This window comes from Pterocles gutturalis, unplaced genomic scaffold (assembly GCF_000699245.1).
Source record: "Pterocles gutturalis isolate BGI_N339 unplaced genomic scaffold, ASM69924v1 scaffold20920, whole genome shotgun sequence".
NCBI lineage: Eukaryota > Metazoa > Chordata > Aves > Pterocliformes > Pteroclidae > Pterocles > Pterocles gutturalis.
Window position 1 is genome coordinate 16562 of NW_010138777.1, and position 26639 is coordinate 43200.

The window sequence follows — 26639 nt, forward strand, 5'->3', positions numbered from 1 at the left end:
AATTTGAAAGGAGAGGGATGAAACAATCAGAGTTTTATCAGCTGTGTGGCACTCTGACTCTGCTTGCTGATGGGAAGTCCTACTGCCCAGGGAACACAGCAATATGACGGGTTTTGCTGCATAATCTGTCTGGCCAGCTGTATTCTAATCTTTTAGCTTTTGGGGGGGTTTGGTGGGGGAAGAGACTAGCTTTGAGGCGACACTGTTTTCAATAGATACCTTTGAAAATAGGATTGAAGGACAACTTAATATGTCTGTGCTCTTAACACAGCTCTGAAGCTGGTAAGTATTGAGGGATTTCATGCCATAATAAGGATATTTTGGTCTGATCGCAAATGGCACCAAAGCATCTTGTTTTAGAAGGCAAGAATCACGTGGCCTGTTGAAGTACCTTTGATGCTGTGTGTTTCCTAACTAATGGAATGATCTTTTGGCCTGTGTGTGTATATACCACTGAAATTCCCTTTACCTTAGAAGGCTGCGAGACTCCTGGAGCTGTGGTGATCCAGCTACTCCAGGAAAGTAGGTCACTTGTATCTTGGAGTTCCCTGCCTCTGAAGTCCAAAATAGATGGAAGAAAAGGTCAAAGCAGAGTTCACAATTCTGAGCTGCGTAGGGCAGAAGGTTAGGGTTTTACCCTTTTTTTCTCTTGTAGATAGGTCATGTAAAGCAAGAAAACTCTTCAGAGAAAAGGCTTCTGGCCGTGAACACTTAACACTTGCCAATTACAAGGTTTGTGCAACTGAGAAAGGCCTGAAAACCCCTCAGTCTGCTCTACAGCTTGGAGGTACCTCCTAGCTGGTGTGCGTGGCAGCCCGTGGCTTCCCAAGTACAGCTGCCATGGTTGGATCCCCTGGAGTGGCGAGGATAAGCACTTCGTGCCATGAAGCCGTGCCTGCCGTGAATACTCCAAGTGGGAGCGTGCTGCTCTCAAACCTCCATCAGCAAGTGCTCTGTGTGGTGCTTTTTCTGTAAAAGTTGTGTTATTGTAGATGCTAATGTCTTATCTATTTGTTTTCTGCACCTCATTGCTTTGTTCTTTATAAGATCTTTTGTTTTCTGCCGTTCTGTCACTGCGTTTCTGCTGCCCCTCCCTCTAGCTGGGTTTGTCAAGTCGCCCATGTCAGAAACTAAACTCACGGGGGACGCCTTTGAACTGTACTGTGATGTGGTTGGGAACCCCACTCCAGAGATCCAGTGGTGGTATGCTGAAGTCAACCGGGCTGAGTCTTTCAAACAGCTGTGGGATGGTGCTCGGAAGCGCCGTGTCACCATTAACACTGCCTACGGGGCGAATGGGGTGAGTGTGCTGAGAATAACCCGCCTTACCTTGGAAGACTCTGGGACTTACGAGTGCAGGGCCAGCAACGATCCCAGGAGGAATGACTTGAGGCAAAATCCCTCCATAACGTGGATTCGAGCCCAGGCTACTATAAGCGTCCTTCAGAGTGAGTCCAGCACCCCACAGTAGTGGTACTGTAGTATCTAGAGGCAGTCTCGTGACCCTGACCCTCCCGTTGCCCCCATAAAACCCTCTGCTACCTTGTCCTGTTTTGAACCCCAGACTGCTCCTCCACCTGTAGTGCTGACCTTGTCTGCCATCTGTGTCTCTTCTCCTTAGAATCAAAGGACTTGGGGAAATGTATGGGTCTGTGTTATAATGTGTGCAAACAAGCCCAGTGTTGAATTTGTTGGTTTTTTTTCCCTACCCCCTTTAGTTTTGTAGTAGGTTTCGAGCCACCCCAGTGCTGGCTTCTCCCTGAGTGCCTTTATATTTGATTTCTGTGTTCTTCCCAGGTCTAACTGTTTGATTTTTATTTCTTCTGTTCTCTTGGAATTTCTTTGAATGCCTTCTCACATGGTTTTTGTTGCATATATGCTTCTGTACAAATCATTCTCTTTCAGTTACGTGTGACCTTTAATGTTTAGATTTTTCCATGAAGTCGTGGTGTTTCTTTTCCTTTCTGAACACCAGCATGTTCCTAATGAGTTCTCTGATGCAGCAGCACTGAACTGATGCAGCTATTCTTAATCCAGCCTATAAAACAAGGGAGGGGGGAATATCCTCCCCCTGTGTTGAAGCAAAACTTTTTAGCTAAATGACTTTCATCTGAGAATGTAACTTTTGGCAGCAGAAAAGCTTTCAAAAGCAGAGAATGTGGTTGACCCAGAATTGCTTTTTGTTCTCTATTGTTACAAAAGACTTTTCTGCGTTCAGCTCACTTTTAAAGCAGTCTGAGAAGATTTTGGAAATTTGTTATCTTCAGAGTCAGTAGAAAAGAACGCTGTTTCAGTTCATGTAAGATGCAAAACTCTTGCATTTGCTAACAAGATTAAGCAAATGCATAATGAGTTATAGGCAGAATGACTGAAATCTGCAATGTGAGCCTACTGCATGGAGCGTGAGGTACAGGAGAACTTGCTTTCTCAGCAATTTCTCAATGTCCTAAGGTGGCAAACGGTAGAGTATAGGTCTGGTCTTGCTATTGTGCTCTGTGCATAAATAGACCTTTTAGGTACCACTTTGAGTTTTGACTGGGTACCAAGATGTCAAACTCTGTAATTATGTCTAAGTTATGTTTTGGGGTACCTTAAAAAAGACAAAAAGGTCTTTCTAAAGCACACACACCTCTGGCTGCTGGTCTGCAGGCCCATGCATCTCCCTTGGGATGTGACTGAAGGATGCTGCGATGCTGTGCCCTTGTGGCCAAGCGGGCAAAGGGGATCTGCTGCAGTCAGCACTGCTGGATCAGAGACCGTCCTTCTAGGAAATGGAAACAACATTGATATACGTGGAAAAATAGACAGTGAACCCAATGATGTGAATTGACTTGAAAAATTGAAGTGGCATTGGGTTGTTCAGCTCAAACCTGCTCAGCTTTCGGTCCTAATGCTTGCTATCTCCCTCGTCCTTTGAGGTCTCAAAGGACTCAGATCCCCAGATGGCTTGCATGACCTGCAACAGCAAGAGCTGGGTAATTTTAGAAAATGATATTGCCTTAAGACAAAGCTAAAAAATTTGTCTTCTAGGAAGTAATGTCTCCTAGAAATCCCCCCTGTTAAGACTTTTAGTTTTTCTTGAGTGTGGCGAGTCTGTGATGGTCCTGTGCTCCTCTTTGTGTCTAGTCAGTTGTAGTTACCTACCCAGGGAGAAAATCCTTTTCATATGAAAAGTTACCATTTGGGAATTAATTACCGTGAAGATGTCTCCTATGGAAAGTGGGTTTTTCCCCTCTCAGGCCATTGAGACTAATACTAACCTGCTCCGGGGTTTAGGTTTAACCTTCTGTCTTCCTCCCCAGTTAACACCGTCTTGTTGCATCTGGTGCTACTAATTCTGGAGTGTGTATCGTGACTTCGTTACCAAGTGCCTTGTGCCCAGAATAACTCTTCTGGTTTTGTGTTTTATTCGTGGGGGGTGGGAATGTTGAACCGAATACGTTAATGCTTTTACTCTGTAATGTTGTGTATGTTGAGAGATCTGCCTGCTTGGGAAACAGACCGCTTGGACATCAAACTCCTGTGTGGCCCTGCTGGAAACAGCGATAAGGGGGGGAAGCAGGTTCCCACGCTGTCCTTGGAGGATGGAGACTGTCTTACCTGAAGCTGCCCAAAATGTCTCAGCTGCTATATTGTGTGTGTGAACACAATTTGTCTTTGAAATGGGAATTTTCTGACTAAAGAGTGTTGGAGTTTTGAGCTGGTGGTGGCTCTCTTGCTGCTGGTCTCATTTGACATCAGCATCACTGAAGGGGAACATCAAATTATCAAAAAAGCAGAACCACTCTTCACTGTCCTTCAAAGCACAGCTTGTCTCAAATACCAAAACTTGAATGCAGAGAGGTCAAGTGTGACTTGATTTTTAAGTTAGAACTCCAGAGCAAGCATTGACCTTCTGTCTCATTCTTAGTCTGGATAAAGAAGTTCATTATGGATGTTGTTTTTAATTATTTACTTATTTTAAAACCTGATAAAACAGACAGTTTAAGTGATGTGTAAAAAGAAGACTCTTCAGCATCTTGCTGTTCCAAGTGGACATCCTTGGGATGTCACTGTCCCAGTAATATTCCATTTGCAGTTTCTCTTCTGGAATTAAATCAGGCTAGGATTGCACACTTGCTTATTTTTTTTAATAAACAAAGTAAATGCAGGTGAAGGATGTAAATGAGACTGCAGTCACCTCCAGTTCTCTTAACCTAAAACTTAAAAAGTTCCAAGTCAGACACAAAAGGGCGCAGCAAGCTCCAGTGAAGCAAGCTTGAGGCAGCTATAAATATTTTTTTGGACATCACAGCTAGTGGAGATGTAGGTAAGAATAGGTGTGAATTAGCAGAATAGTCACTGGAGCTCCAGGCAGGGTTTGGGGTTTTTTTGGGTTTTTTTATTATTATTATTTGCATGTTCCGTTTCATCAGTGTTAGAGGCTGAAGAGTCCATTATCAACAGAATATGAAAGCCAGATGACTACTGTCAAACCCCTTCTGGATTAAGTCTTTAACTTTCTGGTTTCTGTAGGGATTAGATTCAAATTTTTTGGTGACTTTTTCCTGTTGCTAGCATTTGTGTACTGCTTTCTGATGGCAGCAGGTATGCTTTCCCTTTCCGGATGGCTGCAGGCTGATTGCCACTTTAGGTTATGTCTCGGCACAGCACAGACAGCATCAGCATCTCTTATAACCGGCTCCTTAGATGCATCGCTGTCTCTTACAGCGGCCTGAAGCCTGTCCTGCCAGCATCCTCCTTCTAAAAGGAAAACACTGCATTTATTTCGCAGGCTACATACTTGAAAACATTGCTTTCATCATCAAAGAAAAATGTTTAAAACAACACCCAATATAACCAGTGAATACTAGTAAAAGTTTGTTTCTCTAGAGAAATGTTCAGACACTCAATGACTACTTCAAACACATTGCTAAAAATATTTCCAGAGCTCTGTTCATATTATTCTGAGAATGCACAGAAGCTTTTTTGGGGGGATGCAAAAGCACAGAGGGCAGTCCAGCAATGGTGTGGCTTTAACAAAACAATTTTATGCCCCGTAGGACCCAAACAGGTCCTTGCACGGCTACAATTCCCAACATGGGAACTATGAGGCAGAAACACAGTTGAAAAAATGCATTATAACAGCAAAGTGTCTATGAAAAGTGTCAAAAAACCTCCGTTCCTACCGTGCCTGCCAGTTTTTCTGCAGTTAAATGATAGTCCTAGTTCTAATAGCTGTGAAAAGAAGCTGTGTAGCCAGCCTGCTGAAGGAAGGAGGAAAGGATATACAGAGTTGAACGGCTTTGTCAGGTTATTAGTAGGTAGATATTTTTTCTCCCTGCCTCTCTGAACAATAATTTGAGTGCTGTACTGTTGGATAGATGGGTGTTTTATGTGTTGAAAAACGCAGTGTTTCTGACAGCACTGGTATTTTCCACTTCCCCTTGTTCTGTTTTGTAATTTGTGTTCCAGTGCTTTGCAGATGAATATCCAAAAGACTGCATGGGCATGACTCAATTTGTATTCTAAATATGTCACCACAAGGCATAACAAAATTCGCAGGATTAAAAATCCTTTGCTGACTTGCAGAAACCCTGAAGACAGTCATTGCTGCCTGACTTCCTCACCCTTCTGCACTTTGCTGCTGACCAGAATGCAGAGGAGGTATTCAGAGAGGTTGGCGCCGAGGGAGCGTGGTCAGTGAAATGAGCAGCTGGCAACGGCTACCTCTTTGGAATTTATTTCACCCTTTAAAATAAGGAAATACATCAAAGGCGGAGGATGCAGTAGCATTTACATGGTAGGGACTGCTGCAGCAGTTCAGGCTGAATCAATAGCCAATCCTAAATCTAGATGTTTTTGGCAGATTAATAGAAAGAACTCTTAAATGTCTTCTGAGCTCTGTCATCCTGTGTTAGGGTGGGTTTGGGTTTTTTACAGAATACTTGAAGCCAAATGTGAGCCATGAGACCTTCAATAGAATGGTTTTTTTTCCAAGTATGGGAAGAAACTTGTCTCCAACTATTCTAAAAATTCAACAGCCTTGTTAGAGAGTAATAGCCATCTGCATGATCTTAAGAAAACATGGTTATCAAATGTAAGGACAGTGCCCTCATGCTAATTTTATCATTTCTGAAAGGCTTTCCCTTAAAAAATGGGAATTTAATGTTACCAGGTAAGATTGTCATGTCAAACAGTTCCTATGCAACCAGCAACTTAGGTAACTTATGCACGGGGCTCACATTTTTGGTTTTTCCTTCATAAATGTTTGTTTAAGGTTACTTTAGAAACTAAATAGTTCCCGACTCTAATTTTAATGTGGTGTGTATTCTCACTTCTTATTGTTAAGCATTAAGGGCTATTTTCAGCCTTCATCAGCTTGTGCCTTATTCACACTGGGTGTTTGCTGGAATTTCAGACATCAGAAAAGTTGTGCTATTTGAAATACCTTGTGTGCACAGGATATTTTCCTTAGGTAAATGTGAGTCTTTTTGCAGGGGCAAGTCCAGAAATATTCTTTTGAAGACTGTCTAACTTTGAGGGCTATTCTGTGTAGAAAATGGGTTTGTTTTAAACCTCAAAGTAGGGAGGACAAAGGAACAGAAAGAAGTTGCTTCCGAAGGACTAGCTGATCTTAGTCACAGCACATGTATTTTCCTGTGTTATGGTCAGAAGTGTGTTTAAAAAAAAGAAAAATTATTAATGGTGTTACATAGAAATGTGTAGTGATGTTAAATATTAAAATAAACAATCTAAAATAAATAATTCTCTTCTTTCCATATAGGGGTGCTGATCCTTAAGGTGTTGCCTTCACTAGTGGTCAGCTGTTTTATCGTGACTTTCTTGATGTCTCCCAAAATAGTGCAGTGACGTTCCTTGTGTAGTGGTTTTCCCTTCCTGATTCCCCTTTGCGTTTTAGACTAGTGTGGCACAATTGACAGTGAAGATCTGTTACTATTTAACATGTCCTTTGTTTCAGAGCCCCGGATCAACGCCAGCGAGGATGTAGTCATCCATCCATATGGTCAGGCTGTCACATTGCAGTGTAACCTCACCACAAGTCCCAGTCCCCTTTCTGCCAGTTACTGGGTGAAGAATGGAGAGGAGATCCCTGGCACTAGAAAATCTTCAAACACTACAGAATACAAGTAAGTCTCTTCAAAATAATCTTCATGTTACACTGGAGAATGACAAACCTGGTAGACCTACGGCTTTGGAAAAGGTGATGAGATGTTGGGAGTCCGAGGTCTCTGGTTCAGCTTCACAGTGGTCAGACAAGTTGATCTGCGTTAGAGGCACCCAAAAGTATGTCTGTGAATAGCATTAGAAGAACAATTCTGGAAAAATTGTTGTCTACAGCTGTCCCAGCTGGCTCATGTAAACATAATGTCAACAAAACCACGCTGTAAACTTCTCTTTGTAATCCTAATTTAGCTCTTCTCTAGAGGGTACTTGTTGAGTGGACGTAGGTGCAGACACACAGTCTAGATTTCTTTTCCTCCGAATATATTGTGCGGTCTCTGTCATGCTTATGTCTATGTAAAGATGGATCTACAGCTGTGCATTTTTATCATGCAGGGGAATGCAGCACATAAATCACTGCTGAAATCAGCTGGTTTAGTCATTTTCTGGCCTTGGGAGGTGAAAGATGGCGTTCTCTGAGTTGTTACTGATGAGTTATCAGATGACGACTATGAAATGATACCAAATCTTGATTAAACCAGTGCAGCTGTACTACTGGTGCTCCTTGTTTGTCAGTGCATCCACATTTTCAGCATTAATCTGTTCCAGGTGTGCTTGTTCTGGCTTTGTTTCTACTTCCCATCTAAGGGTGTGAAGGAGAACAGAAGCCACCGCTTTCCTTTCACTTTCGAGCAGAAGTCCTTCAAGGTTTTCTGTGTACCTGAAATGGGACTTTCTTGCTGTGGGCTTGCTGAGAGCGTATGAAGCTTGCTGAGTGATGCCATCAGAGATCTGTTCTGTATGTGTGATTTTTTGTGCCTTTTTTTCTAATGTGTTTGATTCTGATAAAGATGTGTTCCAAATTTTTCCTTTTGTTTTCCACTTTAGCTTACTTTGCGTTATTTGTTCAATTTTGCAGTTAAAAAGGTAGTCTAATTAGTTCCGTAATTACATCCTGTTATTTCTTCAGTACAGAGTTTAACACTGGGTCTGAGTTTTAAAGGCTATGCTTGCTTATCTAGCAATTAACTCGATGAGCAGTCTTGTCCAAAAGCACCAGTTGAGTGGTACAAAAGGCAGTTTGCATCAAGGTTTCTGAAAGCTGCCCATTAACTAAGCATCGAGGCTGATTTCTCTCTAGTCTGTTCCAAGCTAGGGTGGGTTTCTCCTTCCAAATTCCCCCGTAAAGGAAGAATTCAACTTGGCTTCAGTTTTAACTTCCTGGAGGAGAAAGGAGTAAGGTGGGCAGGCTGCAAGGCAGTCGCTTTGTTCCCAGCGAATGAAGGGTTGGTAGAGCATGCTGCACAGGGACAGCTTGAGAAATCAGTAGCTTTGCCTTTGCAGAGTCAATCGCGAATTCCTGATCACTTATAAGCTGCTTTGCTGCCTGTTGTGGTTCCAGGCTTTCTGTGGCATTTCATTGCTGTGTGTGACTGCACTGCGTTTGATCTGTTCATTAACTTTTAGTTTGTTTTGGTTATTTCTTAAATCTAGCAATACCAAATTCTGTCAGTGAGGTTTCATGCAAGCAATGGCAACGTAGCTGTGGCTAAAAGAGGATATTTAACTTCAGCATTTATTTGCATGATTGGTTAATCTTTCGTATTCTATTTATTTTCCTTAAAGTTTCAGGTTCTTGGTTTTTCACTCATTAAGATGTGTTGGTTTGCTGTAAAATGTGTCGTTTACCACCTACAGAACTTTAGAATTTATACATGACTTACTTTAAAGATCCTGCTTCCTCATAACATTAGAAATTGAACACATCTTTCCTAATTCTTTATTCAGACTTGATGCAGCTGTCCTTGCTGGAAGGCAGCTATAGTCAGAAAGCTCAAGGATAGCCTTTCAGTTCACCATTTTAATTAAAAATGGGCAAGAATTATTTGTAGTGTATTCTTTTACAAGCAGGACATGGTTGGGAGTGGCTCTGACAGTCGTGTGCTTTGAGTCTGGTAACCTGTCCCCAGCCCACGTTCACAGTTCAGAGAAGAGTGGTGACTTTCTGAATTCCTATCAGTGAATTCACGGCTGGACAGCAGGGTGCTGAGCTCTGTTGAAGAAAAAGTGGGTCTTTGCATCTGCTCTGTCTACAAAAAGCTAGGCTCTTCGTAAAACCACAGGACAGAAGGAAGTTGTTGGCTAAACAAACTTGTTTCGGGTGCTTGTCTGTCTGTAAAACTTTGCAGCTGTATTGGATTACGTTTACTCTAATGAATTATGATAATAATACTCTAGCAGAGGCTCTTGTAGTTTCATACTTTAAAAAGAAGCTTATGTAGAACTGAAAGAATATATAGTATCTTACTTTTTAGCTTCTTAAGCATTGACTGTAGTGGATAAAAAAAACAGTGATCAAAGTATGATTACTTAATTACTTAAGGTCCTAAACACCATTACAGAAAGCCTTCGCCAGCAGCGTCGGCAGGCACTGATGGTCAGGGTTCTGCGCACTTCCCAAGGACGCTTCACCTGCCTGCGGTTTAAACAACAGTTATTGCTTTGATGTTTGCTGAGTGATCATTCTTTCTGTCATTAAGATAATCTTTAATTTTAACTCTGGGTATATTATTGCTTATCGGAAAGACGTATTAACTTTATAACTAACCAGCTTTCACCAGCAACTCTGGAAAATGCGTGCTGTAAACACAGTGAAGACTTGAGGCAGAATATTGTGTTGAACTGAGCATCTTTTTCCATGTGTCTAAGCAGTTTCCATGTGTAATGAAATTATTTTATAACAGCGCTCTTCTGCGGGGTTTCTGTTCGTCTGTATGCTGTTTATTTGCTCTGTTTTTAAAAAGATTGATGATTAAAAAAATAAAGCCAAGAAGCCTTTGAGTAAAGGAAGGGAAGGATGGGGAGAACTCTCCCTTATTCTGTGCTGTGTGGAGATGTAAATTCTGCATCGTGTCATCATATGCTTCTGTAGTCTAAGATGTCTTTTGTAGGTAAATATCTGAAGGACGTACACATAGAGCTTTTAAGTTATTTGTATCCAAAACCTTTTTGAAGGACAGCAAAAGCTGGTGGACCTGAAGTTAGCACCATCTCAAGTGTGACATAATCTTGGTTTGTTGTTTTTCCCTTTTTTTGGCATTTGTTGCAGGTCTGTTTTTCTTCTGGTTGGCTTGCATCTGTTTTTCTCTCTAGTAGTTGTTACTGCATTAGTCTTTCCTAATTTTAAGTGGCAGCAGATTCCTGCATGGTGTCTTGCTTCACGAGTTGACCAGCTTTTGCGGTTTTTCCACATCCAGACTGAATCAGAGAAAACTATTAACAGACTAGTTTCACATCTGTTATGAAAAGAAGAAAACAGCTGATGAGATGACAATGTCAACCTTGAGTGTATTTGTAGTCTGTTGCTTTCCAGTTGGCCATGTATGATGTTTTCAATGGAGCCAGTATGTAGAAATGGCGTTTCTCCCTCAATGGGCGGTGATGTCTGCCTGACAGGCTAGTGACTTGAGGGTGACTTCTGTCAAACTAACTGCAGTGCATAATTAACAGGTTTCGGGCTCCTTCTTTGCTTTTAAACTAAATGTAGCTTCTCCAGCTAAATTGGTACTGACATTCCAGACTAGAGGTCACCCTTTTTCTAGGCAAACAACATCTTTATTTCAAGTAGGTACGTCTGCACAGTATACCTTGAATTAACAAGTAATAGCTGTGAAATTCAGTTAAAAGGTTGAAGTATGGGGGGGGAAAAAATAAATGCCTTGTCTGCTCAGTTTGGTTGTTAACACAGTACTTAACACAGCTCATGTGTTCTCTCCCTGTCTGCAGGATTTTGAAGCCCAGAGCAGAAGAGTCAGGGGAATACTTGTGCGTGTTTGTGTTTTCAAACTCTCCTATAGCCAACGCCACTATAGAAGTGAGAGGTACTCTTTTTTGTTTGTTTTGGTTTTGTTTCCTCTCCCTGAAGGTGAAGCACTGTCGCTGTCTCTGCCGTCTCACTCCGTGTCTGTACAGGAGAGCTAACTTGGGAGGCATTTCCTCGTGAATTCAAGCCTATGCCCAGTCCTTGGTTACAATTTCAGGGCAAGTCTTGCACGCAGTCCTAGGGGAAGGACCTTGCAGATAACAGGACTATGACCATTGCACTTGTGGTCTGCACGGATGATACTAAAACTCCTTCTAGCACACACTGCTGCACTCCTTTGGTAAATCTGGCAGTCATGAGAGAGCATGCCTGCCCAGTGGGATAAAGATTGCTGTAGAATATGTCTGCTCATGCAAAGACAGCTGTGGTTTCCTTCCTGTTTCACAGTAAGTGAAGCCATCTGAATGTATTCAATGTACTTTGAATTTGTTCTGAATGCAAAAAAAGTAAGAACAGCATCTCACGTGTGGCAGCTTGGAACTGGGGTACTTGTAGGTTTTGATCTGCAGAGACTATTTCAGCTGCTGGGATAGCCTGGGCTGTGGTTTGGACAGATGCCCTGTGCCAGATGGGAGTTTTCTTCTCTCATACACCTTTTTTTCTGTCTTGTGCATTTTGGTGCTCTTCTGATATCTTTATGACCCTAAAGTTGTGGATAGAACAAAAGAACAGTGTTTTAGACGTACAAAATAGAAGTAACAGAGCTGATGGTGTTTTATAGAGTGTTAAACTGGTGCCACGGTGCAGTTGTTTGTTCATGGAATAACCATGGAAATGGCTGGCCCGTTGCTCTGCAGTAGCTGTGGTTTGCCCCTCGTGTGCTGCAGGAAGATGGAATTAATGCATTGTGGCAGCTTTGTTAGCCAAAGGCGGATGAGGTCACGCAGAAATGTGTTAAAAAGTCTTGCACCAGCCTATGTGCGTCTGGGGCTATACCAATGCTTGTTTGATAAAGGTGTACTGTAAATTTGTTTGAAATGGAAGTTAGCCTGACTTACCGTCTTCCTTACATCTCCAGTAAATGCAGAGCTTCCTCTGCTGCTGTTTGACAATAGCAACTGGGAAGGAGGATGCTACACGCTATTTCTTAGTGTCCCTGCACCAGTGACGCAGCCTCTCCCAATCTGTGTTGCGATCGTTTAAATGAGGTACCGCAGGTCTGTAGCAAAAGCAGACCGCTGACCTCTTTCTTTCCTGGGAGCTCCTGGTGCCTCACCGCGCTGTCAGGTTCCTGAAGCCAAAGTGAGGAAGTAGGAGTAATTCATCAGCCTGTGAAATGACAAATGCACAGCATTATTCTGAATGCCATCTTTCCTCTCCAGAGAGTGGTGTCTATTGAACCGTGCAGTTTCCTGGGGAGGAGAAATATTGCCATAGAAATAAACCTTCTGACTGATACTGTACCAAGAAAAGGGTACGGCATGTGAATACAGGAGAGATGGGTGGCTATTGATTAAAAATCTAACTGCACCTCTAAAAATAATTCTTGCCTTGCTTACAGTAAGTTCAAGTGAAAGGTTTTATTGTGTTTCTGGTGAGCTTGTCTTCTGAGTGTTCAAGTTTTATAGGTGTGTGTGTGTTTTCTTGCGTTGGGGGGATTTTTTTGCATTCTGCTCTTATGCTCTAATTGATGAGTCTTCTAATATTATCTTAGTTAAGATCTTAAGTACTTTCTGCATTCTCTAGGCTGCTTTGGGTGACAAACCATTTCCAGAGACAGGAAATTTAACTTTGGTGATAGATTAAGACCTTCTTCAGCTTTCCATAATCTCTCAAAAGACCTTTTAGAAATGTTTGGCTTAGGGCTTCTCTGCTGGCTGGTGCCAGGCAGCAGGGACACCCAGAGAACCTGGCAGAGAGGCTTACAGGGATGTAGGATTTAACGTTGTAGAAAGAAAAGCCAATGTATCTGATTGAAGTACTGGCACCAAGGGCAGAGGGAGAATGATAATTAATCCTACTAACAACTTTTCACAGGTAATTTATGTATAAAGTTATATATAAATGTATGACTCCGGCAGCACTCTTGCGAGGTGTTACACCTGCTCAGCAGTTGCAATTCCAGAACTCGGGAGTCCCATTCTGCTGCTCCTCCTTACAGCATCACAGGAGGGACTGATGGGCCTCCAATTTTCATCCTCGGCAGAGAGAGGTACCAGGGTTGTCTCGAGTGGGAAGTACTCTGTCAAGTCTTCCACAAAGCAAACTGGAGACTGGAACACACGGTTCAGTGTAAATATTGTACATGTTCTGCCAAAGAGGTTCTAGTTCTCAAAGCAAACCGATTTTGATACAACGTCATGTGTGCAGATGTTACCTAGTTGTTAATCAAGGCATGTGTAATGCATCAGTGATGCATGAATCTTGTTTGACCATGCAGATGCCGTAAGTTAGTGCTTACCTCTGTGTGTGGCGTGTCACGGTATTTGTGGACAAGCAATTGTACCCAAATTTAATTGCTTAATTGCTAGTTGTAATTGTATTGCTATTTTTAACTGCTGATGCACATAGGAAAGAAGATGGTTCTGAATACGAAAGTGCTTGTGGACCAAAATAGTGACTTTCTGACAACTTGCGAACAACTTTAACAAATGCCTGGCAGCAGATGTAAGCCAGGATATACCAGTGCCATTTGCCTTTTATGTAACTGTGCCTATTTTCTCCCTGAATCTCTACATGTGCTGTGTAAGAAAATAAAAATGCAGAAACATGAGCATCGCTGTTAGAATTGCTAGGTGAGCTTGCATATTTAAAGCAGATTTTAGTGGTAAAAAAATTACTAGCGCAGCCACCAGTATAATTCCTCTGTTGCCACACAGTGGGAATGCTGCCTAGAAGAGAACTTTCCAAGCCTAGCAAGGAGGAGATGACGCCTTTCAGTAGGTCACAAGATGGAATTCACCAACTTTTGGAATAATTTTTTTCCTTTTTGAGGCTGCAGACAGTAGTTTGAATGGTTTGAAAGGATGCTGTGGGTCCATACTGGTGCTTAGTGTCCTGAAGCTGTAATGCAGCACGCTCAACCCTCACGCTGACTTATTTGCTGCTTGGAGACCTTCAGCTTGAAAACTTAATTTCCTCCAAGTATTATTGGCCCTTGTAGGCAGAGGTAGTATGTGGTCACTTAGCAAGTATGGAATGTTCTTTTCTTTCTAGCTCTCTTCACTTTCTGTACCTGGCAGCTTTTTTTTGCGTAAGACCAGAGAATTGTTATGATCCGGTGTCTTCATCCAGCTCTGAGAACTTGAAGGTTAAGAGGAAAAAAAAAATGCAGCTCTGAAGAATTTGCCACTGGAATCTTTCTGCTCTTTCGGCTTTGAGCAACCTGGTCTAGTGGGAGGTGTCCCTGCCCATGGCAGGGGGGTTGGAACTCCATGATCTTTGGGGTCCTTTCCAACCCTAACCATTATATGATATATGTATGATATTATTGAGATCATGGGAGGATCAAGAGGAGGAAACAAGTTTTTTTTTAATTCTGATACTCCACCAACCATCATCTGGGGCAGATCAGCAGCAGTGAGAACCAGATGGGGAAGAACACGCTTACGGTTCTCTCGGGCTGCCCAGAAGTAATGCGAGCATCAAGAAAGCTGGTGATGTGTGTAGCATGACTGATGGAGGGCATCTGTTCTCTCTGCCCTGCCTGGCCATGCACCTGGACAGGTAGAGCTTCTTTAATGCCTCTTCCTATAAGGCCTTTCTGCCATCGTTGCTTCAAGGGGATTCTTCTAATGTCCCTCATCGTTGCTTGCTCATTGTGCACATCCCTCTCCTTCCAAGAAGTGCTCTGACCAGTCCCATTCGCTGCTTCTGAGAGATAAAAATTAACACTTTTGAAAAATGCTTGTTGTACCCCCTAACTTCAGAAGATCTTGGTTTCTTGACTCCTGGCTGCCTTAAGAAACCTCTGCTGCATTTTTACAACACTGTACCAGAACTTAATGAAGAAATCAGGCATTCTCTTAGCACGACTGCATCTTAGAGCGATCCTAAGCAATGCGTGTCACATTCTCCCTTCTTGCAGTACCTTTGGTGTCCTTGCTCTCTACCTAGGCCGTAAAATGATGTGGCTTAGAATTATAATGCAGAAAAATAAATTTTCCAGAACCCTTTTACTAGGTCACCCATAAGGCATAATAGGTTTTACACGCAGGAATATTTTTAGGTGCTTTTGCCCTTGCTTTAATTTTGTCTGTTAATGGGAAGATGTGAAGGGGTTTTGTTAAGTGGGACATGATCTGGAGGTGTTATGCACATTAGTTGTCTCCTTTTTAGTAATGCTAGTAAAGTATCTTGAAAATACCTGGAGATTAAGGGCTGAATACCTCCTGTATAGCAAGAAATGACATTGCATGCCCTGTGACAAGAAAAAAAGAAAAAAAGCAAACTTCTTCTCAGGGCTAGATTCAAAGCACACCATTCAGAAGGCACTTGCTGCACCCTGCATTTTGTGCATATTGGGTACTTGAAAAAAGGCCCAGTGTTTACTCTGGCACAAACCCCCTTTCTGTTGTGGTTCAGTTTAAAGCTGTCAAAAGAACGATGCTTATCAGAAGTTTACTTTTGTATTCATTTGTTTTTTTCAGCAGCAATTAATTTTAACTTACCCTGCCTCTTTTTGCTCTTCCATATGCTGTTTCAAACAAACTTTCAGTATTTAGTTGTCCTGTTTCACAATGTAAGCATAAAAAAACTTGCTTTCTTTTATCAGGGGCATTGTCTTGGTTTCAGTGATGTAGGAGCTGACACAGCATGTGCCCACGGCTCCACATCCCACCATATCTGAACAGAGATGTGGATTCTGCTGCTTGAAAGCTGAAGTGAAATCTAAATCCTTTCTGAACAAAACCTGCTTCAGTCTGTGCTTTGTCTGGTCCTGGCACTGGAGCAGAATGGTGTAAGAAAAATCTTGCCTTGAAAAGTGTCAAAGAAAACCATCGCTCTGTTGCTAAATCCGTGATTGAGGTCAGTTGCAGCCATACTTTAGTTGTGGATTGTACAGCAGAACACAATTAGCTAAAACGTTTGGTAGAGTAAGTACTAGATTAATATTTCAGCCCCAGCTTGAAGCTGGCTAGCATCGGATGCCCTGAAATATTCATATTCCATGTAGTGCTCCCCTCAGACTGCATACAAAAATAGTCCCTGTCCTAGTAGAGCTGGAAGTGGCTGCTGCAGAACCGCGCCCAGCAAGGAAAGAGCAGAACGTATTCTTGTCACTTCTGCTCTCCTTGGGATAACCCGGCAAAGATGTCCTCTTCTTAAAGAAATAAAGTTCTCTCTTGGCAGTAGGAGAACACCAGGTCACCCTGCAGTAGAAGTTAAGGTGTCCTAGAAAGCTTTCCCTCTTTCTTTTTTTATCTATCAGCAACCTTACAGAAAAAGTGGGGCAGCTGCAGAGTGTGGACTTACTGCACCCCTGTCCCCACGAGGTTCTGCTCTGCCTCGCTGTCTGCTGGGAGATGGCAGTGAAAAATGACGTGCTGACAGATGGAGACTGTGTGGGGCTTCCACTTCAAGCTGGTGAATCCTATTTCTTCTCTTCCTGATGGGGGGAATTTGCAGTTGCTTCTCACAGCCCGTTGGTGCCAGGTTTGGGACCATCGCCTCGCCACCTTAAGTCTATCTCTTGTGCTCAGCTTCTGCTGGCCCTTCATTTTCACTAGGTCTCTGCATATTGTCCTCAAGTAAGCAAAAGCTGTGCAGAAGTCATCGGGCTTACCTAGCTCCTGCCTACAGGAGAACTTTCCAAGCTTAACAAGGAGGAGATGGCACCCTTCAGTAGATCATGAGATGAAATTCACTTCTTATTGAAGAACCGCTATCTTTTGGAATAATTTTTTTCCTTTTTGAGGCTGCAGACATTGGTTTGAAAGGACGCTGCGGGTGCATACTGGTGCTTAGTATCCTGAAGCTGTAATGCAGCACGCTCCACCCTCACACTGATTTATTTTCTACTTGGAGACCTTCAGCTTGAAAACTTACTTTCCTCCAAGTATTATTGGCCCTTGTAGGCAGAGGTAGTATGTGGTCACTTAGCAAGTATGGAATGTTCTTTCCTTTCCAGCTCGCTTCACTTTCCGTACCTGGCAGCTTTTTGCAGAGAATTGTTATGATCTGGTGTCTTCATTCAGTTCATGTTTTATGTCTCTCAAAGTATTTTCTTGATGCTTGATATGTAAAGATTTTAGGTTGCAGTTTTCTTAAAGATAAATAAAACCCCAGCTCCTTGTTCTTCTATATCATGGTTATGGTTAGCGTCATCTCGCAATATTTGCCTAGCTTTGTCCGTTGATCTCACTGTATGCTGATGATATATATCAAATGTTGTTAGCAAAGCCAATTATTTCCCGGTGTGGATACTGACAGACTTTGATCAAGTACTTCCTTCTCCTTCTTCCTTGTAGGCTGATCCAGTCATAGTGTTTTTCTTCAGTAATGAGCTCTTTTTCAGCTCCCTGCTGAAAAGATGTTTACTTAAAAACCAGGAAAAAAGAGAGCGTGCTTAACACACTGAGTTATTTGTAAATGGCAGAACTTCCTTTGGGGCTCTACCAGAAGTCCTGAAGTTGGTTTCAGTTTCTGGTGGGTGATATCTCTGCTGAGGACTGGCCTCTGCATCCTCTGCGGCAGCATCCATCGTGGAGGATCTGTTCAGCTTCTTGGTGCACACCAATGGCTCTGGCTGTTGCTCAGTTGGAGTAAATCATGTGTTAACAACTACAGCTGCGAGTTAGTAATTCTGTAAGCGGCCAGTGCACGTTTCTTTACATGGCAAATGGTCACAGCTTCTGCAGAGCTCGTGCGTGTTGGAAATCCTGTTGGAATTTCCATGGGCGGTTTGAGCAAAGCCTGGGTTAAACAGCCTCTGCTGAGGGGGGTGTCTTCAGGCGGATACACACATACTCAGGAATGCTGTAGCGTAAGTATTCTCACAGCCATGACTCTTCTGCTCAGCAGCCTGTTTTCTGTCTCTAACAGCATTATTGATCAGATGCATTACTGTCCAAAAAACATCTTGCAGGACTGAAGGTGTGGGCTACTTTCTGGGTTTGAAAAGCCCTTGCATTTGAAGTACATTAGTTCTTTTAGCACTTAAACTTGTCAAGCAAATTCCTGAAGACTTGTGATGTAATTTTTGGAAAGAACAGGTTCAGGTGCTGATGTCCTGTTGTACAAGACGTTTTCCTTGGTTTTGTTCACTGTGACTGATAACAACTGTAAAATTTGCTTAATTCTTTCAGCCTGCAGCTGCAGATAGGCTGTCACAAACCTGCGCTCCCTCTCTGGACCTGTCTTTAGGGGTTGCTAGTGGTAAAGGGAACTCTCTTTATAACAAATTCCAGAGCCTGGGGGTCTTTTCCTGGAGCACTCGGCTTGGACTTTGACTGGATTAACAGATCAGTGTCCTGCCATCACACAGCGGGCCACGTGTGACATAATTAGGGAGCTAGAAAGCGAATGGGCTTTAAAGGTGGTCACTACGGCACCAAAGCCATCTGCTTAAGCGAAGGTTCATCTCAGGCAGTCCATTGATCCATCGTAATCTCTCGTGAGGTATTAGGCGGCAGTGGGCTGCTGTGGCAAACACGGCAAACGGCAGTGACATTATTTATAGATTAATTCAGAAGACCCTCTGCTGATATTTAGGGCTGTGTTTTCCTTGCAGTTGCCCAGCTTCACCTGCAGCCCTGCGTAGAGTACGTGTTTGTGTCCAGGCTGAATGAAACAAGCTTTGTTGGAGGGATTTTGACTTGTACAGCATTGCAGATACCCAGCAGTAGCATCGCTGTGAGGTAGAACAACCAGAAAACGTAACAAGTCACAGCGTGCTTGTGGACCAAATCTGAAATCTTGCTGCAAGGAAGAATACCTTGATCCAGCTTTCAGAAATTCATGTTAGGACAGTATCAGTTTAGAGTCCTGATGCGATGGGCAAGTTGTAACCAGAATCTCTGACAGCTTTATTTTCAAAGCTGAAGGTACTGCAGAGCCGCAGGGACCTCCGGAGCAGTGGGGAGGGAGACTTGGATGTTTCTCAGCTTCCTGCACTGGGGGATGGCTGGGGCCCCTTAATTTTGTAGGTTTTTGCTATGTAGCTCAAGTTTGATGTTGAGATTGCTCCTTTGTCCCTCAATTTGCTGGCAAACCAAGCCTGAAGGACATTCTTGCAGATACTCTGTTGAGATGCTGCTTGGAGAGACACTGCTATCACAATTTTCCTTCTGTAACAGAGGCTCGGTGTGGGACAGGCAACAGCTTGCAGAGAATTTGACACTTATTTGCAATTCAGATTCTCAGAGCTTGAAATAACTCTTCTCTTGTAAACGCAAAGGTGTTTTGTTTTTGTTTCGTAGCTATGCCTGACATCACTGGCCACAAGCGAAGTGAAAATAAAAATGAGGGGCAGGAGGCACTGATGTACTGCAAGTCTGTGGGCTTCCCACATCCCGAGTGGGTGTGGCGCAAGAAGGTCAACGGAGTATTTGAGGTAAGAAACTGGGCTATCAGGCAGGTCTTAGCCCACCAAACCCCCAGTAAGGAAGGAAATGAGCACCTTGGGTTTAGGGATTTATTATTTAGGATGCCTTAAGTTCTCGAAATGCAGTTCCTCAAAAGTCTGATACAGTGGTGAGTGAAACTGAAATTTTTCAGCAGCGGTGAGTATAAAAGGGATCTTTATGCTGCTGCTGTGTGAACAGAGTTGCTCATTGTGTTGCTGCTGGGCAAAGTGATGACCTGTCCGGAAAGAGATGGTGTTCGGGTTATCTACTACAAATTGCACAATGTGAGTTATGAAACGTGATTTAAAAATGCATTTGGTTACAAATTTCTCAAACTCTTTTTCAGTTTTAGTGGTTGAGCTCACAAGACTTAATAAGAGGACGTGGCAGCAATACCTGTTAGTGTTTAATTGAGCATTCTTTTTTCTGTGTAGCAACTGATCGAGTGAGCAAAACAATCTGGCCAGCAAATGGAATAGCAGAAGAGAAGCTGGAAGCTGCTAAATCCTCAGCCCACCTATTTTTACATTGCTGTGTGATCTGCCACAGAGGTAGCAATTCATAGATGAAGAAAACACATTAAGCAAATGATAGGATGGGTTGATTGCTCACGGTTAAGTGCGATCTTAAACCTTTAAGGGGCAGTGCTGATGAGTCCTCTGTGGTGTTGTGTAGATTCCCCTTCACACTGTCTTTTTGGGGAAGTTATTTGATAAATTAATCGAAGATTAACTTTCAGGAAGATCAAACATCCATGCTTTGACAAAGTTTTAAGTTCTTTAATCCTGAGCAACTCTGGAAGTCTCTTTCTTTCAAACACAGAAAGAATATAGTGCCTCAAATTCCAGCTCCTCTAAAAAATTCCAGTGGCTTAGGCTGCCCTGACCACAAATCTCCGAACAGTGCACATTTCTTTTAAAAACACATAACAAAGGCAAAATTCTATTAGGGCTGTCATGCCTTAAATAGTTAGAAAACACTAATGTAGTGTAGAATAATCTTAACTGGTACTGCTTTTTCTTTTTTCCCCCTTGACATTGAAATCATCTTGTCTCCTGCTAGGGAGTGGATCCGCACTCCTGTTACTTGACTCAGGTCAATCTTTATTGCTGGAAACTGGTGAATGGAGTGAAACAGTTTCTCTTGAAGCAAAAGGTTGATAATGTGGTAGCTTACACGATCACAACTACTGGCATTTCATGGCTGATACTGATAAAGTAGGATAAAAATACGGCTTGTCAGTCCAGCTGGCATTTTTTCTTGTTGTTTTGAAACTCAGCTCACTTTATGAGAGCTGCAGAGTAAACACTGGCAGTGGGCTTTTCTGTTGTGTTAAGGAACCAGCCTCTGTGCAAGAATCCCTCAGATCCCTTCTAGCTTTCATGGCATAGATATGAAAAGGCACCAGTACTTGCTAAGGCTGTTGCTCTTTTCCACCTTTCTCCTTTTACCAGGACATCAACAACTCCTCCGGCAGATTCTTTATTTCAAATAAAGACAACTACACTGAGCTCAGCATCACAAACCTACAGATCAATGAGGATCCCGGCGAGTACCAGTGCAACGCAACCAACCCCGTCGGCTCTGCCACAGAAACAACTATCCTCCGTGTCCGCAGCCATTTGGCTCCACTCTGGCCCTTTTTGGGGATCTTGGCAGAAATCGTTATCCTTGTTGTCATCATAGTTATTTATGAGAAACGGAAGCGGCCGGATGAAGTCCCAGACGGTAAGTGTGCTCAAAGCCACTTGTAAGGAGGGGGGGAAAGGAAGGAAAGAGAGAGGGGAAAAAAAAAAGGCAAAATGAACTTGTGGAAGCAGAACAGAGTGGGGCTTTGTGGCAGGAGGGATCAGCAGCCCAGTTTGCTCAGCTCTGAGCTCTTTGCTTTCTCATCTGTTCACTCGCCAAACATTAAGCCTGGCAAGCACAGAGGGTCCAAGTGCTGCGCAGAGTCCTAACGCTGGATTTCCCCGAGATCTCAGACTATGGGGTGGGAGGGTGGTTATTTCAATGTTTCTAAAGCTTTTGTTGCACAAAGTGGGTCTAGCGCTCCCGTGTCTTTCCTGCTGCAGTAGCCCTGAGAAATCCTGGACGTCAGCCCTAAGGGGAGCGTAGGGCGGCACAGGGGGAGAGCCGGAAACACTCTCATCCCTGATGGCACTCCCGTTCCGTGTGGCATCTGGACTGGACGCTGGGCAGGTTTTGTAAGGAAACACTGCACTTAAAGGGATTGGGACTACAGAGACACTTCAGAAATAAAAGATGTTTTCAGTGTTAAAAAGGCGGGGGTAGGGCTCTTATTTTGATGTGTAACTGTGTTTAAGAAATGCTCTAGAAATTATGTCTAATAGCCACTGAATTATATTTTTCTAAATATTCAGGTTTTATTTATCAGGTTTGATGGTAGCACTAGTTGTGTTTGGTACACAAAAATAGTAGTAACTTTCATTTTTAATCTTCTGCATATCTTCCTCTTTTAAAGATGGGGGAAGGGTCAGTTTGAGACTAAAATGAGTATTTGAAAGAACCACATCGAGAAACAGGCTTTAATGTGACACCTAGCTGCCTACTACAGTGTTTATCAAGAAAACCTACCCAAGGAATCCTTGGGAGAAGCGGCTGGTACGCCGTCGTGCTGTAGGAACGCGACGCATCCAAGTAAGGAATGGAACAGATGCTTTAGAGTACATGGAGGGCAACACACTGAATCAGTCTGGGAATCAGTCCTGAATCGTTAGCTTTCCTGGGCTGGACGAGTCTTCCAGCATGGTAGATAACTTCCAAAGGCAGCTGTGGTGTAGCTTTTGCAGCAACGATTAGTTGTTGTCGAGCCACACAAGGGATTGATAAAGACGCAGCACGATGTTTGCCTTTTGGGGTGAAAATGCAGGTGCTGAAACACTCATCAGCTTGTGAAGTTTGGGCAAAACCAGCTTCACAGTTCTTGAGCTATGTTTGAGAGGATGAAAAAAACATAATCTTATGAAACAGATAATGAATGTTAATACTTTGAGAGTGGCTGAGGCCACAGATCTAAACTGTCTGAAATAGTGTATACCTAGAGGAAATGAGCTTTGGATCTTAACCACTTGAGTAGCACGTACTAACTGCTTACAGAGCATGCATCGAGACTGCTCTAGGTGTGTACCCACCAACATTTAAGCTGTGTAGTGCATGTTCTTCTGCATAACTAACAGCTTCTCAGTTGCTAAGGGGTTTCTACTGCCAGCAGTTTGTCCTCAGAGTGGCTCTTGACCAGCCTAGAAAACTTCAAATCTATTTGAAAGAACAATTTTCAACGTTCTCTTGCACTTCTCCCGTGTTGCGGTGCCACATCGGTGTAACTTTGGTGTTGGGATGGCCAGGGAGAATCTCGCCTCTTTGGTGGCTGTTCGTGGTTCCCTGCGTTTCAGACTTTGATCTGGTGAAGTTTCACAAGGATGGAAACAAGGTATCAATGGTTGAGATTCGATATGGAAATATTTGTTGTAAGCAGCCTCAAATGGACTTAATCCCACAGAAATTGGCTCTGACCTGACCCAATCGCAGTGAAACCACCATGTTTGTGCCATTCAGCACACATTGCAGGTGAGGAGCTAACTATCCGTTTGTTTTGAAGGCTGAACTTTTCCTGGCTGGTCTGGCTGCTCTTCAGGTGCCTGAGGGATCCAGGCTCATGATCTCCGACGGAGGTGTCCAAGATGATGAGCCAAGGAACTGAGGTTACTCAATCTGCTTGCCCAGTCTGCTGTTATTTCAAAGGCAGCTAAGCTCGGGTCCTGGAGAGTGCCGCATCTCTCTGGTGGACAGGTTTTTTCTCTTGTGTGCTTTCTTGGAGGACAGAATCCAATATCTGTGTATTAGATTTGCCTGGAGGAAGACACACAGCCGATTGTAACATCTTCTCAACTAAGGGCCAACCCGAGTCCTACCTTTCCTTGGATATTCTTGCACTTTCTGTAATGGCATTTGAAGCTTTCTATGATGTCACGGTGGGAGACACCCTATGAGCAGGGGCATTTGACAAATGCATATGTGAGAAATCATTGATCGTCTGCTGATTTCCACACATGGACGTTTTACTTAGGTTATTTGGAATGTTATTATTTTAAATGCGTTGCTATGAAATGCCAAAGTTAATGTTTGAATGCAATGGCATGCTTATCCTCTGGAATTTAAACTCTCTCCTTCCAAAAATCATACATCCGCCCCCGTGTGCTGCAGTGAGCTGTGGCGGGTAACATCAGCCAGCCTATAGGTGAGCCAGCAGCTCCTGCAGATATTAGTCTAAACACGGTATTGCTTCCTATAAATATTATTTAGCAACAGCTGTGGTCTCTCAACTATCAGCTGGTTTTCCAGTTTGTTTTTTTTTGTTTTGATGTGTTAAGCTTTAAGGAACAAGGGTTGTGGTTGAGCCAGATCTTCATCTGAAGCTGCTGCAGCCATAACGATGGAGCTGGTGGTGCCTCCTTGCTAACAGGGGAAAAACCAGTAGCCTCGGCAGCAGAGTAACCTCCCTGATGGCCCTTCTTCCTGACTTTTGTCCTTGGACCACTCCAGTTTTTTTTCCTTAGACACTGAGATTCTTTCACATTCCTTCCTGACACCCTGCTCCCTGTTTTCCCGTGGTGGAATAACTCTGGACTCTTTCATCACCAATTTCACTGAAGGTCTTCCTTTGCTCTGGAGCAGGAGGTAGAAGCATCCAGAAAAAGCCCCAGCCACATTTGAGGATGGATGGCCATTTTTGCATCTTTCTTTGGAGCGCTGCCTAGGGGATCGTTATCGCTCGGCTTGACGCGTCCTCCTGCTGCAGGCTGCCTATTCCTGGAAATAAGGTGCCTGCTACCAGTAAGGAGCCAAAATGTTGGGGTGCAAGCCTTGTATAGGTAGTCTTTCCTCTTGGCAGTGCTTCAGGGTGGCCCGTGGGCTGCTGTAGATCCCACCTTAGGTATCTCCTGTGTGCAGTAAGGCTTTTTTCTTTTTTCCCCCCTTGAGAATCCTCTGATGTGCTGGCTGGGGTCTGTCCTGTTGGGAGGATCTCAGGAGTGAGGATTTCTGCATGAACCTAGTGCTAAGATGACTTATTCAGGACACTTTAAGGATTTCTTTAAAAGTTTTGGAGAGAAAAAAAGTGATGCTAAACATGGTAACTTCCCCTGTAAACAGAAAAATCACAGCCTTTCTGGAGCTGAAGAAGTTGTTAAATTGACAGCGTAGAAGTGCCCCTGCAGCTGTGCAGAGCCTGCCTGATAGCAGCGTAGGATAAAATCCAGTTCGGCTGCATTTGTCTCTGGTCTTGCTGGGAGATGCTGGTGTCCAGGCTGAGCTCTGGCCTTGTGCAGGACGCTTTCTAGGGTTAGTTAAAGCCCACAGAAGTCATAGGCAGCCCCTCGGGGTGTGCTGTATTCGTCTTCACGGACAAAACCAGCCCGAGCTGAAAGCTGGAGCAGGATTGCTCCAACCTCCACCAATAACAGGTATGCTGAATTTGAGTCCTTTTCCCTTGCTCAGCTGTGCCAGCCTGCCTTCACCGAGGTGCCACCTTCCAGAAATCGCTCATCTTGCTGCTCTTTTTTGAGAACTGTATTGACCCATTGAGCATTTCCGTGTCTCCAAAGAATCCTTCAGTTCAGTATAGCATCAGGTAGTGAGCCAGCAAATCCTGAGGGTCCCCTGCTCCACCCTGACTGATGAAGAACCATTTTTAGAGGACTAGGATGTTTCTCAGAGGTACAGAACCCTTCGACAAACCAGATCAGTAATTTCAGTGTTTGTATTTGCAGTGCACTTGTATATATGCAAGGGAATTTGATAGAAAAGTGAGTGGTCTTACAGCTATGTCAACCTAAAAAATAAAAATTAAAAAAAAAAAACACACACACAAAACAAAGCAAGGCTTGAGGGCTGCACCGTTTTGGCGAGTCTAAGCAAACAAGTGCCAAAAAAGGACTTGTAATGTGATGCTGACCAGAAGCACCCAGTTGCTGGTGGGAGAGCTAGTCACATCGATTTAGAGAGAAACGTTATCTCTGTCCTGGAAGGTGTCTGGGATGCTTTCCAGAGTGCTTGGGAACTCTACCTGGCCAGCCAAAATAAAGCTGATTGAACTAATTCCCTTTCTCTCATCTCCATGTTCCACGGGCTAAAAATGACCTGTCTGAGCTGCCAGCTCCCTCCTCTCCTGGCGGCTGGGTCGAGTGACAGATAACCTGGTTCTGTGTGGAACACTTCTTCTCAGTTTACTGTTTCGCTGCCGGGTGAGGCCGCTTGGGTTTCAGAGTTTGGGGGCATAAAGGGATGTGTGTTACCGGACACTTTCCCAGTGTCTTTGCTGGCCTCACAAAAAGTGTTACCTTCGTCGAGAAGTGCCACCCTGCCAGAAGGGCCAGGACACTCCTTTAACTTTGGCATTTCGTGACTGCAGGGTTTAGTGGGTGGTTTTTTTGGTTTTTTGGTTTTTGTTTTGTTTTGTTTTTGCATGGACTTTGCTTTTTGTCTTTAGTTTATTTGGTTTTTATGCCACGGAACAGGGCTGCTCAGTAGCTCTTTTGCTAATATTTCCTCCTTCACATAATCCAGATTGGTGAGTTCATTTATTTTTTGGGGTTTTTTTTCCTGCTGCTGTAGAGCAGAAAAAGGAACTTTGCACCTGTGAAATCTGTTTCCACCAGAAATGGTGCAAGGCTGGCATCAGCGGATGCCCAGTGCAGGTTCTTGCTGTCATGCCTGTGGGTTTAGGGGCATTTTTGTGCTCCGGGGAGGGGAGCTGCCTGCAGTGAATCCCTCCGGTAGCCTGCCCACGGGTGTGAGCCCCCTTGCATCCCAATTATGTGTTGGAAGGAGGAAGGGAAGGGCGGATTGCGCTTGGAATTTCTGCATCCTTTCAAAATGAGAGCTTTGACTTGCTTTCCGCACGGTAAAGCGACACACAGACCACCTGCCTTTTCCCCGAGAGCAGCTAGGGTTGGTAACATCAAGTAGGGGTGAATGACGGGCGGCTTCCGTGGCTTTTGGCGATGAAAGCTGCATGAACGCGGCATGTTGAGGCCGGAGACACTGGCACATCACTGCATGTACGA

At 43.6% G+C, this 26639-nt stretch overlaps 1 protein-coding gene across 1 annotated transcript in view; it reads left to right on the top strand.

Moving 5' to 3' along the window:
- Window positions 1–655: 655 nt before the first annotated feature.
- The window catches only part of NPTN (neuroplastin), a gene marked incomplete at its 5' end in the record, with an annotated part of 32361 nt that continues 6377 nt past the window's right edge, over window positions 656–26639 (top strand). The window contains 6 exons of the mRNA XM_010083140.1: window positions 656–787; window positions 993–1448; window positions 6962–7130; window positions 10951–11045; window positions 19408–19541; window positions 21009–21282. Of these exons, the coding sequence (XP_010081442.1) occupies window positions 656–787; window positions 993–1448; window positions 6962–7130; window positions 10951–11045; window positions 19408–19541; window positions 21009–21282 (1260 nt within the window). The remainder of the gene's footprint in view (window positions 788–992; window positions 1449–6961; window positions 7131–10950; window positions 11046–19407; window positions 19542–21008; window positions 21283–26639) is intronic.